The 13111-nt window shown below is 44.4% G+C and overlaps 1 protein-coding gene across 1 annotated transcript in view; it reads left to right on the top strand.

Moving 5' to 3' along the window:
* Positions 1-13111, top strand: part of NF1 (neurofibromin 1) — a 192512-nt gene that overhangs the window by 164597 nt on the left and 14804 nt on the right. The window contains 3 exon segments of the mRNA XM_044285074.1: positions 253-410; positions 536-658; positions 5450-5580. Coding sequence (XP_044141009.1) covers positions 253-410; positions 536-658; positions 5450-5580 — 412 coding nt within the window.

Genomic DNA, 13111 nt, shown 5'->3' with positions numbered 1-13111 from the left:
ATTCATTTTGGTTATAATATCATTAGATAATATTCTATACGTATGAAAATGCACAACATAAGACGCACTGCCATTTGGGGCAAATATCTTATAAAGCAAAAAATATGGTGTGTATTATGACTCCCTTTTAATATTGTGGTACATTTACTTTTAATACATTCTTGAAGGGGAGATTTATTTAGAAATGCAAATCACACCTGAGATATCGGCATAATAATTGCTGTCACTTACTATATATTTTTAATTCTACAGAACACTGAAGGAAAACCAACCATGGTTATCCCCAAAAGGGTCTGGAATGCACCTAGCTGCAAGCTACCCCACTGTTGGGCAGGTTAGCCCACGGACCAGAAAGTCTATGAGTCTAGACATGGGGCAACCATCACAAGCAAACACTAAAAAACTGCTAGGTAGGTCAGCTACTAGTGTTTCAACTGTTTTATCTGGTTGGGTGGTGCACATTTGTTATATTGAATGCCAGTGTTCAAAAAACAATCCAGTTTTACTTTAGATTCAGCTATGCTTCATGTTCTAGGTACAAGAAAAAGCTTTGACCATTTAATATCTGACACTAAGGCTCCTAAGAGGCAGGAGAATGAATCTGGCATCACTACACCTCCAAAAATGAGGAGAGTAGCAGAGAATGATTATGACATTGGTGAGTATCCTACGTACTGAAAATAGTGAAACCGCAAAATAAAATCTGTACACTCGCCCCCTACGCATCTCTCAGTATTGGTATTGCTGATTTTGTTAAATGCATGCGTGTGGATTATTTCCTTGTCTTTGTTTGCTTTCTTGAAAAGAGAACCTGTCACCATGAAATGCAGTGCAGTCTGCAGGCAGCATGTTATAGAGCTGGAGGAGCTGAGCAGATGGATATACAGTTAATTGGAAAAGATTCATCATAACTTGTAATTTATACATTTATTTTTCTGCTCTTTGTATACTTAAAACCACCCGTGTATAACCATCAGACTGACGGTTATCTCTGTATACACACTTACACATAGAACGCCATCAATTACTGGTAACACCTCCCCGTGTACAGCTGACGGTTAACTCTGTATACACACATACACATAGAATGCTATCAATTCCTGATAACACCTCCCCAGTGTACAGCTATCAGTGACTGACTGTTATCTATTTATACACACTTACACAGAGAATGCTTTCAATCACTGATAATACCTCCCCTGTATACAACTATCAGTATCTAACAACTATTTCTGTATACACACTTATACAGAGAATGCTATCAATCACTGATAACACTCCCCTGTGTACAGTTATTAGTGACTGACAGCTATCTATGTATACACACTTGCACAGAGAATGCTATCAATCACTGATACCCCCCCCCCCCCTCCCCAAATGTACAGCTATCGGTGACTGACAGTTATCTATGTATACACAACTTGCAGGATAACAGGCCAAACTGGATGGACAAATGTCCTTTCTCGCCCAATTCCTTGGGGGACACAGGAAACCTTGGGTATAGCTCAACTCCCTAGGAGGCGTGACACCAAGTGAAAACTGTTAAGCCCCTCCTCCAGCAGCTATACCCTCAGCCTGGAGAGATAGACTACCAGTTTTTGCTTAGTGTCCAAGGAGGCAAGACACTCCCTGAGCTGCAGGGCTGTTCTTTCTCCTTCATTTTAATTTTTTTATTTGAATTTTTTATTTTTCTATTTTTCACAGGGACAACAGTGACGCCTGGACCTCTCTGTTTCTCCCGGGGTCGAGCTGCGCCAGTGCCGGCCATCCGCACTGCTGCCTCCCCTACAGAAGACAAGGAGGACCAGGCCAGCCTAGCTCGCCTGCATCCCGCCAGCGTAAGGGTCGCCCGCACGCCAAGCCCCTCTCCAGCTTCCTGCTGTTCCAGCCCTGCTCCTGCTCCCTCCCCCCCACCCCTCCCCTCCTTTCCTGCACCCAAGGCCTCCTTTCACTGACGCTGGATGCAGAAGTTCTGGGGCTACAGAGAGCCCCCACTCCCCTAAGACGGGCGATATACAGCTGATGCAGGCTCTGCTTCTCTCAGGGGCGAGAGACAGTGGGCAGGGGGGGGAAGTGTCCTTACTGGAGGAGTCCCTCAGATCGCCGCAGATACAGCAGCAGTGGCACCCAGAAATCGCCGGCAGGCTAAGCCTGCCTCTGCATCGGACGGACAGCACCCTTTCACTGCCGGCCGGCATTGCGACGGCCGCACAGCAGGTCGCGGTGTCGCTCTTCCTGCCGGTACGGCCAGTACCTCTGTGGCGGCATACCTTGTTACTGCGCCACAGACCGCCCCCTTCTCCATATGTATATATGTTTACATGGGAATAATCGGCGCCATTACTGCGCCGCAGGCCGTCACTTCCGGCCTTATATGTATTTAAATCGCGTGTGTGAACGAAGCAGGCAGGGCTTCACTTCCCGCTCCTCTCTAATCCCTGCCTTTTGATCATCCCAGGAGACCAGCATAACACTGCTGCCGCTTCTTCCCTGAGGAGAGATCGTGTCTCTGCTCCTGTTGTTTGCTTCCGCTGACTGCCCTGAGGTCTTCGGTCTGGTAGGACTGCTAACCCCTTCCTAGTGCCAGCAACCCCTAGCCTGGACGGCCATACAATTTTTGCCAACATGTCCAATCCCTCAGGGGCCTCGGAATTTTCCCTCCTGTACGTATTTCCGCCCCTCCCTCTTCTGCCACGGGTTCTCTGGAAGATCGCGACGGAGGGCATGCCTACGATCCTGATGGCCCCGGATTGGCCGCGCCGGCCTTGGTACGCCGACATAATGCTGCTCCTGGGAGACGCGCCTTGGCCGCTGCCTCTGAGAAGACCACCTCTCTCAAGGGCCGATCTTCCACCAGCATTTAGGGTCGCTTAGTTAAACGGCATGGCTATTGAGACCACGGTTTTAACGCGGCGGGGTTTTCCGGCAGATGTGGTTCGTACCATGATCCGCGCACGGAAGCGGGCCTCGTCCCGAATTAACTACCGGACTTGGCAGTCTTACCTGGGGTTTTTCGAAAACCTGGATGTTCATCCTCTTCGTTTTTTTTTTCCCCACTGTCTTGTCCTTCTTACAGTCTGGTCTGGATCTGGGTCTTGGTCTCAGCTCGTTAAATGGTAAGGTCTCTGCGCTTTCCATCCTTTTTCAGTGTCCTTTGGCCCCTCTCGATCCTGTCAAAACCTTTATCCAGGGAGTCGCTCATTCTGTTCCCCCGTATTGCTCTCCCATTCCACCCTGTGACCTTAATGTGGTGCTCTAGGCGCTCCAGTCCTCCCCCTTCGAGCCGTTGCGGAGGGTTTCTCTTCGCCTTTTGTCCTGCAGGGTTATTTTCCTTGTGGCCATCACGTTTCTTCGACGGGTGTCTGAATTGGCGGCACTTTCTTGCTCGGAGCCCCTTTTGGTCTTCCACCAGAATAGGGCGGTTCTCCGTCCGTTTCCTTCCTTCCGAAGGTGGTCTCCGCCTTTCACCTCAATGAGGACATCGTCCTCCCTTCCCTTTGTCTCCTTCTCATCCTCGAGAACGGGAGCTTCACCACCTGGATGTTGTTAGGGCCCTGAAGATTTATCTGGAAGTCACCGGACCCTTTCGGCGCACAAACTTTGTGGTTCCGGAGGGTCTGCGCAAGGGGCTGGCGGCGTCCAGGGTGTATATTGCCCGCTTCATCAAGATGGCTATTGCCGAGGCTTACCGTGCCAAGGGCAGGGAGACGCCTTTTGGTGCTACCGCTCATTCTACCAGAGCGGTCGTGCCTCTAGAGCTCAGAGGCATCGGGCTTCGGCTGAACAACTGTGTAAGGCAGCCACTTGGTCTTCCTTGCACACCTTCACCAAGTTCTACAGGGTGAACACCTATGCATCGGCGGATGCTGCTTTGGGCCGCCTGGTCTTGCAGGCGGCGGTTTCTTGATACCTCCGGTGGTTTCGCCTTGGGCTGTAGTCCCTCCCCTCTTGGACTGCTCTTGAACGTCCCAAGGTTTCCTGTGTCCCCCAAGGAATTGAGCGAGAAAACGAGATTTTTGTATAACTTACCAGTAAAATCTTTCTCGCTCTTCCTTGGAGGACACAGCACCCACCCATTGTTCTGGTTTACTGTTTCGGTTAAGTTGCCCCTGTCGGGTAGTTGACTTGTTTGGTTTTACATGGTTGGTCATTGCCATTCTTTCACTACTTGGACATGCAACTGGTAGTCTCTCTCTCTCCAGGCTGAGGGTATAGCTGCTGGAGGAGGGGCTTAACAGTTTTCACTTGGTGTCACGCCTCCTAGGAAGTTGAGCTATACCCAAGGTTTCCTGTGTCCCCCAAGGAAGAGCGAGAAAGAGATTTTACTGGTAAGTTATACAAAAATCTAGTTTTTTCGTCCTTATGTACTATGTTACTTACACAGAGAATGCTATCAATCAGTGATAATACCTCCCCCCATGTACTGTTTTCAGGGACTGACTGCTATCTCTGTATACACACTTACACAGAGAATGCTATCAATTACTAATGACACATCTCCTGTGTACAACTGAGATCAGAAATAGCTGAAATTTAAAGGGAGTCTGTCAGCAGATTTACCCCTTTTTAACAGTTGCTATTATGCTGTAGCCGCAAAACAGACGATTAACACAGTACCTTGATACGCTTTGGTGGACTTTTAAATCTGCCAAAAACGAACTTTGATGAGGGCTCGCAAGTGCCCAGGGCGGAGTCCACCGTGTTGGAGCCCAGGCAGCTCTGCCTCTTCGGCTCTTATCCCCGCCCAGCCTCCTCCTCTGCTCGCCTATCTGTTGTCTCTCCCCCTCAGCGAGATCCCGCGCCGATGCGATAACTTCCTTGGCCGGGGCATGCGCACTGCAATGCCCATTGCTGACACGGCATCGCAGTAGCTTATGCGCATGCCCCGACCAAGGAAGTCATCGCGTCGGCGCGGGATCTCGCTGAGGGGGAGAGACAACAGATAGGCGAGCAGAGGAGGAGGCTGGGCGGGGATAAGAGCCGAAGAGGCAGAGCTGCCTGGGCTCCAACACGGTGGACTCCGCCCTGGGCACTTGCGAGCCCTCATCAAAGTTCGTTTTTGGCAGATTTAAAAGTCCACCAAAGCGTATCAAGGTACTGTGTTAATAGTCTGTTTTGCGGCTACAGCATAATGGCAACTGTTAAAAAGGGGTAAATCTGCTGACAGACTCCCTTTAAGTGTATAAAATACAAGTTTTACTAAATATTTCCCAGATAAATTACTGCATATATCAATCTGCTCTGCTCCTCCTGCTCTTTAACATGCTGCCAGCAGATTGCACTGCATTTTGTGGTGACTGGTCGTCTTGTCGTGCCTGCCATATTTACACTTCTGCCACTAATAGTCAATGAGGCCTAAAATTGTCCCGTCACTTGAGATAGCTGTCAGCCGAACTCTCCATTACCTGATGCTTTACATCCCAAGTCTTGGTTTTATTTCAATTTTCAGATACACCAAGAATATCATCCCCTCAACAACATCCTCACTTGCGGAAAGTATCAGTCTCTGAGTCAAATGTGCTCTTGGATGAGGAAGTTCTGACTGATCCTAAAACCCAGGCTCTGTTGCTGACTGTGCTTGTAAGATCATGTCGTCTTTCTTTTCTAATGATTTGTGTTTTTTGCCTAGTTATTAAATGTGTTAGCACGTTTATTGAATCATCGATTTCAACAATTGCAAACTGGAGATTTATGACATGCTCACAGGATATGCCATACATGGATGAAAGGTGTGGGTGCCGCCTCTGGGATCCGCTTCTATCTCAAGAACCCCATCTTGTGCCATGGGGAATGGAGAGGAGACTCATGCTTGCATGTCTTTCCATTCACTGCAAACTGCTATTTTTGTAAGAACTATAGCAGTGAACTGAGAGAGCTCCGCATGCGCGACCTGCTCTATATTTACAGCAGCTCTTGACTGGGTCCAGTTCTAGATATAGGTGCGGGTCTGTCCTCTGGGACACTCTTATCAGATATTTACATAAATGTTCAGATGGGAATATCTCTTTAGTTGCTGTATAAGGTAAATATAGCCTGCAACCCCCATTCACAAAGTATAGGCTACTTTAAGAACTCTTTTGTTGTGCTGATAGCTTACTCTGTTCAGACTGTAGTTATTCAGTGGCTCACAAATCTAGTATTATGGCTAGAGGTGCTCAATCACCAGTACACCCAAAAACAGTCTGAACAGATTGGTATATAGAAATGTGATGGCACACTCATGTGGTGAAACAATGGAATATAAGAGTACCGTATCTTTGATTGTATAAAAATTATATTTATTTGCACAAATAAAAACAGGAAAAATCATCATAAAAGATTTTCCCTGTTTTTATTTGTGCAAATATCATTTTTATACAAAGATCTATCCCATTGTTTCACCACATGAGTGTGCCAGCACATTTCTATATACCAATCTGTTCAGACTGTGTTTTGAGCCTTCTGTGAAGATATAAGTTGACAGTATTTCCAGGCAAATATGTCCAACATAAGGTGCTGATACGTGAGACCACCATCATTTTATAGACAATCATCTTGGCTATCTCATACATAAATTGGACTTGCAGCTATTTAGCATATGAATAGTTATGCAGATTGTCAGGTACCTGCATTGTTACTGTTTTGCTCCTAAAATTCTAAATTTAAATTTTGTCTGTATTTTGTAAATCCACCTTTGGCTTTCAACACTTCCTGACTCCTTCTGAGCATGCTCTCGATAAGATTTAAGCATGTCTCAACCAAAATCTGTTCCTAGGTCTCTTCTACATGTTCCCAATGTTCATGCCTCCTGTTCGACTCACTTGGTTACGAATACAGCTTTTTCTTCAACACAAGTGTTTGATTGGGTTGAGCTCTGGGGACTGTGGGGGCCAATCAAGCAACTCTTATTCATTGTCATGGAACCATTTCTTCGCCAATCTTGTCAAAGTATATCTTTTATATAAAATATAAATATTTTATATAAGAGATAAAATGTCAATAAAATATGGAAATCAGTCAGGAAATCCACTAGTCGGACATAAAACGCCTTTTTTCTTTTATCTTGAGACTCTAAATTTAATTTATGCAATTATTGAAAACAAAGGGGCAATCAATTATGTAAAATATATGTAATTTATTTATAAATGAGTAAAAATCCAATATAAAACAGACATAAGATCAATGGATCGATAAATTGACGCAGTACCAACAAATCACCACTAGATGGTGGTGTAACCCACTATCACCTTCTCACCAGCACAGAATTATTTAAAGTTATATCTGATAAGATATACAGTACAGACCAAAAGTTTGGACACACCTTCTCATTCAAAGAGTTTTCTTAATTTTCATGACTATGAAAATTGTAGATTCACACTGAAGGTATCAAAACTATGAATTAACACATGTGGAATTATATACTTATCAAAAAAGTATGAAACAACTGAAAATATGTCATATTCTAGGTTCTTCAAAGTAAACACCTTTTGCTTTGATTACTGCTTTGCACACTCTTGGCATTCTCTTGATGAGCTTCAAGAGGTAGTCACCTGAAATTGTTTTAACTTCACAGGTGTGCCCTGTCAGGTTTAATAAGTAGGATTTCTTGCCTTATGAATGGGGTTGGGACCATCAGTTGCATTGTGGAGAAGTCAGGTGGAAACACAGCTGATAGTCCTACTGAATAGACTTTTAGAATTTGTATTATGGCAAGAATAAAGCAGCTAAGTAAAGAAAAACTAGTGGCCATCATTACTTTAAGAAATGAAGGTCAGTCAGTCCGAAAAATTGGGAAAACTTTGAAAGTGTCCCCAAGTGCAGTCACAAAAACCATCAAGCGCTACAAAGAAAAAGGCTCACATGCGGACCGGACCGCCCCAGGAAAGGAAGACCAAGAGTCACCTCTGCTGCGGAGGATAAGTTCATCCGAGTCACCAGCCTCAGAAATCGCAGGTTGACAGCAGTTCAGATTAGAGACCATGTCAATGCCACACTGAGTTCTCGGAGCAGACACATCTCTAGAACAACTGAATCAGGCCTTCATGGTAGAATATCTGCTAGGAAACCACTGCTAAGGACAGGAAACAAGCAGAAGAGACTTGTTTGGGCTAAAGAACACAAGGAATGGACATTAGACCAGTGGAAATCTGTGCTTTGGTCTGATGAGTCCAAATTTGAGATCTTTGGTTCCAACCACCGTGTCTTTGTGCGACGCAGAAAAGGTGAACGGATGGACACTACATGCCTGGTTCCCACCGTGAAGCATGGAGGAGGAGGTGTGATGGTGTGGTGGTGCATTGCTGGTGACACTGTTGGGGATTTATTCAAAATTTGACGGCATACTGAACCAGCATGGCTACCACAGCATCTTGCAGCGGCATGCTATTCCATCCGGTTTGCGTTTAGCTGGACCATCATTTATTTTTCAACAGGACAATGACCCCAAACACACCTCCAGGCTGTGTAAGGGCTATTTGACCGTGAAGGAGAGTGATGGGGTGCTGCGCCAGATGACCTGGCCTCCACAGTCACCCGACCTGAACCCAATCGAGATGGTTTGGGGTGAGCTGGACCGCAGAGTGAAGGCAAAAGGGCCAACAAGTGCTAAGCATCTTTCGGAACTCCTTCAAGACTGTTGGAAGACCATTTCAGGTGACTACCTCTTGAAGCTCATCAAGAGAATGCCAAGAGTGTGCAAAGCATTAATCAAAGCAAAAGGTGGCTACTTTGAAGAACCTAGAATATGACATATTTTCAGTTGTTTCACACTTTTTTGTTATGTATATAATTCCACATGTGTTAATTCATAGTTTTGATGCCTTCAGTGTGAATCTACAATTTTCAGTCATGAAATTAAAGAAAACTCTTTGAATGAGAAGGTGTGTCCAAACTTTTGGTCTGTACTGTATACAGGTCCTTCTAAAAAAATTAGCATATTGTGATAAAGTTCATTATTTTCTGTAATGTACTGATAAACATTAGACTTTCATATATTTTAGATTCATTACACACCAACTGAAGTAGTTCAAGCCTTTTATTGTTTTAATATTGATGATTTTGGCATACAGCTCATGAAAACCCAATAAAAGAAAAGTGTTTTTAATACAAAAAAAGTCAACCATCAAATAATTATGTTCAGTTATGCACTCAATACTTGGTCGGGAATCCTTTTGCAGAAATGACTGCTTCAATGCGGCGTGGCATGGAGGCAATCAGCCTGTGGCACTGCTGAGGTGTTATGGAGGCCCAGGATGCTTCGATAGCGGCCTTAAGCTCATCCAGAGTGTTGGGTCTTGCGTCTCAACTTTCTCTTCCCAATATCCAACAGATTCTCTATGGGGTTCAGGTCAGGAGAGTTGGCAGGCCAATTGAGCACAGTAATACCATGGTCAGTAAACCATTTACCAGTGGTTTTGGCACTGTGAGCAGGTGCCAGGTCGTGCTGAAAAATGAAATCTTCATCTCCATAAAGCTTTTCAGCAGATGGAAGCATGAAGTGCCCCAAAATCTCCTGATAGCTAGCTGCATTGACCCTGCCCTTGATGAAACACAGTGGACCAGCAGCTGACATGGCACCCCAGACCATCACTGACTGTGGGTACTTGACACTGGACTTCAGGCATTTCCCTCTCCCCAGTCTTCTTCCAGACTCTGGCACCTTGATTTTCGAATGACATGCAAAATTTGCTTTCATCCGAAAAAAGTACTTTGGACCACTGAGCAACAGTCCAGTGCTGCTTCTCTGTAGCCCAGGTCAGGCGCTTCTGCCGCTGTTTCTGGTTCAAAAGTGGCTTGACCTGGGGAATGCAGCACCTGTAGCCCATTTCCTGCACACGCATGTGGATGTTTCTACTCCAGACTCGGTCCACTGCTTCTGCAGGTCCCCCAAGGTCTGGAATCGGTCCTTCTCCACAATCTTCCTCAGGGTCCGGTCACCTCTTCTCGTTGTGCAGCGTTTTCTGCCACACTTTTTCCTTCCCACAGACTTCCCACTGAGGTGCCTTGATACAGCACTCTGGGAACAGCCTATTCGTTCAGAAATTTCTTTCTGTGTCTTACCCTCTTGCTTGAGGGTGTCAATGATGGCCTTCTGGACAGCAGTCAGGTCGGCAGTCTTACCCATGATTGCGGTTTTGAGTAATGAACCAAACTGGGAGTTTATAAAAGCCTCAGGAATCTTTTGCAGGTGTTTAGAGTTAATTAGTTGATTCAGATGATTAGGTTAATAGCTCGTTTAGAAAACCTTTTCATGATATGCAACTTTTTTTAGATAGGAATTTTGGGTTTTCATGAGCTGTATGCCAAAATCATCAATATTAAAACAATAAAAGGCTTGAACTACTTCAGTTGGTGTGTAATGAATCTAAAATATATAAAAGTCTAATGTTTATTACAGAAAATAATGAACTTTATCACATTATGCTAATTTTTGGAGAAGGACCTGTGTGTGTGTGTGTGTGTGTGTGTATATGTGTATATATATATATATATATATATATATATATATCGACACACTGTTACACATAGATGACATATTATATAATCCATTGGTTAAGATATGTTGCAAATTTAAATACACCACGCAGGAATATATACAGGTCCTTCTCAAAAAATTAGCATATTGTGATAAAGTTCATTATTTTCTGTAATGTACTGATAAACATTAGACTTTCATATATTTTAGATTCATTACACACCAACTGAAGTAGTTCAAGCCTTTTATTGTTTTAATATTGATGATTTTGGCATACAGCTCATGAAAACCCAAATTTCCTATCTAAAAAAATTAGCATATTTCATCCGACCAATAAAAGTGTTTTTATTACAAAAAAAGTCAACCTTCAAATAATTATGTTCAGTTATGCACTCAATACTTGGTCGGGAATCCTTTTGCAGAAATGACTGCTTCAATGCGGCGTGGCATGGAGGCAATCAGCCTGTGGCACTGCTGAGGTGTTATGGAGGCCCAGGATGCTTCGATAGCGGCCTTAAGCTCATCCAGAGTGTTGGGTCTTGCGTCTCTCAACCTTCTCTTCCCAATATCCCACAGATTCTCTATGGGGTTCAGGTCAGGAGAGTTGGCAGGCCAATTGAGCCCAGTAATACCATGGTCAGTAAACCATTTACCAGTGGTTTTGGCACTGTGAGCAGGTGCCAGGTCGTGCTGAAAAATGAAATCTTCATCTCCATAAAGCTTTTCAGCAGATGGAAGCATGAAGTGCTCCAAAATCTCCTGATAGCTAGCTGCATTGACCCTGTCCCTTGATAAAACACAGTGGACCAACACCAGCAGCTGACATGGCACCCCAGACCATCACTGACTGTGGGTACTTGACACTGGACTTCAGGCATTTTGGCATTTCCCTCTCCCCAGTCTTCCTCCAGACTCTGGCACCTTGATTTCCGAATGACATGCAACAGTCCAGTGCTGCTTCTCTGTAGCCCAGGTCAGGCGCTTCTGCCGCTGTTTCTGGTTCAAAAGTGGCTTGACCTGGGGAATGCGGCACCTGTAGCCCATTTCCTGCACACGCCTGTACACGGTGGCTCTGGATGTTTCTACTCCAGACTCAGTCCACTGCTTCCGCAGGTCCCCTAAGGTCTGGAATCGGTCCTTCTCCACAATCTTCCTCAGGGTCCGGTCACCTCTTCTCGCTGTGCAGCATTTTCTGACACACTTTTTCCTTCCCACAGACTTCCCACTGAGGTGCCTTGATACAGCACTCTGGGAACAGCCTATTCGTTCAGAAATTTCTTTCTGTGTCTTACCCTCTTGCTTGAGGGTGTCAATGATGGCCTTCTGGACAGCAGTCAGGTCGGCAGTCTTACCCATGATTGCGGTTTTGAGTAATGAACCAGGCTGGGAGTTTTTAAAAGCCTCAGGAATCTTTTGCAGGTGTTTAGAGTTAATTAGTTGATTCAGATGATTAGGTTAATAGCTCGTTTAGAGAACCTTTTCATGATATGCTAATTTTTTGAGATAGGAATTTTGGGTTTTCATGAGCTGTATGCCAAAATCATCAATATTAAAACAATAAAAGGCTTGAACTACTTCAGTTGGTGTGTAATGAATCTAAAATATATGAAAGTCTAATGTTTATCAGTACATTACAGAAAATAATGAACTTTATCACAATATGCTAATTTTTTTAGAAGGACCTGTAGAATATAATGTAATGAAGTAAAATACATTGCTATTCAAATGGTTCTCTCACAGACACATGTCTGTAGGACCCATCATAGCATTAACAGATATACCACATCTGCTCATAATAATTTTAAGAGACAATACACTCTATGTCCCTACAAACATTTTACCCAAACTGAACTCAGCATAACCTCATCTCAGCCTGTTTCAATCCTATAGAAAAGATTAGACTCTTGGTTCAGTCTGACTTTACTCTTAAAGGCAATGATATTTGGATTATAATATCTTCAGATAAGACTGTACACTTATGAAAATGCATGACAATCTCGACGTATGCTTCGGGTTGTTGTCTTGCTGGAACACTCTGTTGTCTTTTTCATACCCATAGTACTCGAGTAACTTGTCTTGTAGGATATTCACATAAAGTTCAGTATTGAGACTAACATTAATCCTGGTCAAGTGTCCAACGCCTTTGGCTGTGAAACAACCTCATATCATCAGGCTTCATCCACTGAACTTGACAGTTCATTCAATTTCTTGATTCGTTAGCCCCCTTATCCCTTGTTTCTTCCAGACCCATTTGCACCTATCAGAGCCTACTGACAGTATACTGACTTTCGTCTCATCGCTCCAAATCACCAGTTTTTCTACTATGTACTGTTCATACTTTTTTGCAAACTCAAGCCGCTGCTTCTTTTGACGATATTGAAGTCGATGTTTCTTCACCTTTTTTCGGGCCACCATTCCAGACTTGTGTAATGCACGTCACATGCTGCTTGCATGGACCTTTGTGATCTCCCCTCCACTGCCATGTTTGTTATTCCAGTACTGACAGACCTTGTGATGAGCCGACTTGTTGACTCCGATATTTTGCCTGGACGTCCACCTCTTGGCTTTGGAATGGATGGACGGACTTCATTTAGTATTCTTCCAGCTGTCATGGCGCTCACATGATGCAATTTGGCAATTTTCTTGGCCGAGATACCG

The sequence above is a fragment of the Bufo gargarizans genome, chromosome 3 (assembly GCF_014858855.1).
Source record: "Bufo gargarizans isolate SCDJY-AF-19 chromosome 3, ASM1485885v1, whole genome shotgun sequence".
Taxonomy (NCBI): Eukaryota; Metazoa; Chordata; class Amphibia; order Anura; family Bufonidae; genus Bufo; species Bufo gargarizans.
The sequence above is the reverse complement of the archived record's forward strand: the minus strand, read 5'-3'. Positions and strand labels throughout refer to the sequence as shown.